Raw genomic sequence first — 990 nt, 5'->3', positions numbered from 1 at the left:
AGTTCTCCTTAAAGTAAAAGTAAATGTCCCAAACATTATCAGAGGGGAGAGAGAGAGAGGGGGTTAGATGCAGATGTAAATGGGATGTAAATGTAAATATAAATGTAAATGTGAATGTAATGAAAATTGGGAAGAATTTGAGAGGCTTTGTGTAGTGACACACCCTCTTTTTGTGCAGGCCGGTTATTGATGACCACATCCTCTTCCTCCTCTCTTATCTTCAACTCATTAAACAAATATATTTTATTTTATTATTACCATAACCTCAACAAATTAATATGCCAACTTTCTTTTCCGAGTGCTTCAATTAATATTTATTTTATTTATTATAAATTATTACAACCCCCATTATAAATGAATAAACACGTACACAATCTTACTTAGTAGCGTTTTTGACACTTTTATCACTGAAATTGACTCAGCCTTGAGCTTTCACCTCTCTATGTTAGAAAGAAAAAAAGAAAAAAAAACTGTAGATTGTGTAGATCCTCTCCCATAGTCCCATCTCAAGCAACAAACCTAACATACCATAAAACCCAAATCACAAATTAAAAACAGAATTTTTTAATTTATTATCTCTTTTCTCTTTTCCTCTTTTTTATTTTTAATTTTTTTTTAAAAGAAAACAAAATAGAGAGCGATATGGAATTTGACGAGCACGAAGACCAAGAGGAAGAGGAAATGGGGATCCCGGAGCCGCCGCCTGCGCCGCAGGGTTATGACTCGTTTGGAAACTCGGCGGCGAGGTCCAAATCAGAAGGAGGAGGAGGAGGAGGAGCTGCCGCCGTGACACCTGGTCGGAAAGGTGGAACCGGCGTCAGGTACAGAGAATGTCAGAAGAATCACGCGGTCAGTATCGGTGGCCACGCCGTTGACGGTTGCTGCGAGTTTCTAGCCGCCGGAGAGGAAGGAACACTGGAGGCCGTGATCTGCGCTGCCTGCAACTGCCACCGCAATTTCCACCGCAAAGAGATCGACGGCGAGACAAGC

At 40.8% G+C, this 990-nt stretch overlaps 1 protein-coding gene across 6 annotated transcripts in view; it reads left to right on the top strand.

Annotated features, from left to right (window-relative positions):
- Positions 278 to 990, top strand: part of LOC107606191 (zinc-finger homeodomain protein 2) — a 2515-nt gene continuing 1802 nt past the window's right edge. For 2 of the 6 annotated variants that reach the window (XR_002350577.1, XM_016308194.2), the window contains exon 1: positions 344 to 986. Coding sequence is in view for 5 of the 6 variants with exons in the window: in XM_016308194.2 (XP_016163680.2) it covers positions 643 to 986 (344 nt within the window). In the remaining variant the exon portion in view is untranslated. The other 4 variants (XM_021106485.1, XM_021106487.1, XM_021106486.1 and 1 more) reach the window with 4 other exon arrangements.

This window comes from Arachis ipaensis, chromosome B07 (assembly GCF_000816755.2).
Source record: "Arachis ipaensis cultivar K30076 chromosome B07, Araip1.1, whole genome shotgun sequence".
Taxonomy (NCBI): Eukaryota; Viridiplantae; Streptophyta; class Magnoliopsida; order Fabales; family Fabaceae; genus Arachis; species Arachis ipaensis.
The sequence above is the reverse complement of the archived record's forward strand: the minus strand, read 5'-3'. Positions and strand labels throughout refer to the sequence as shown.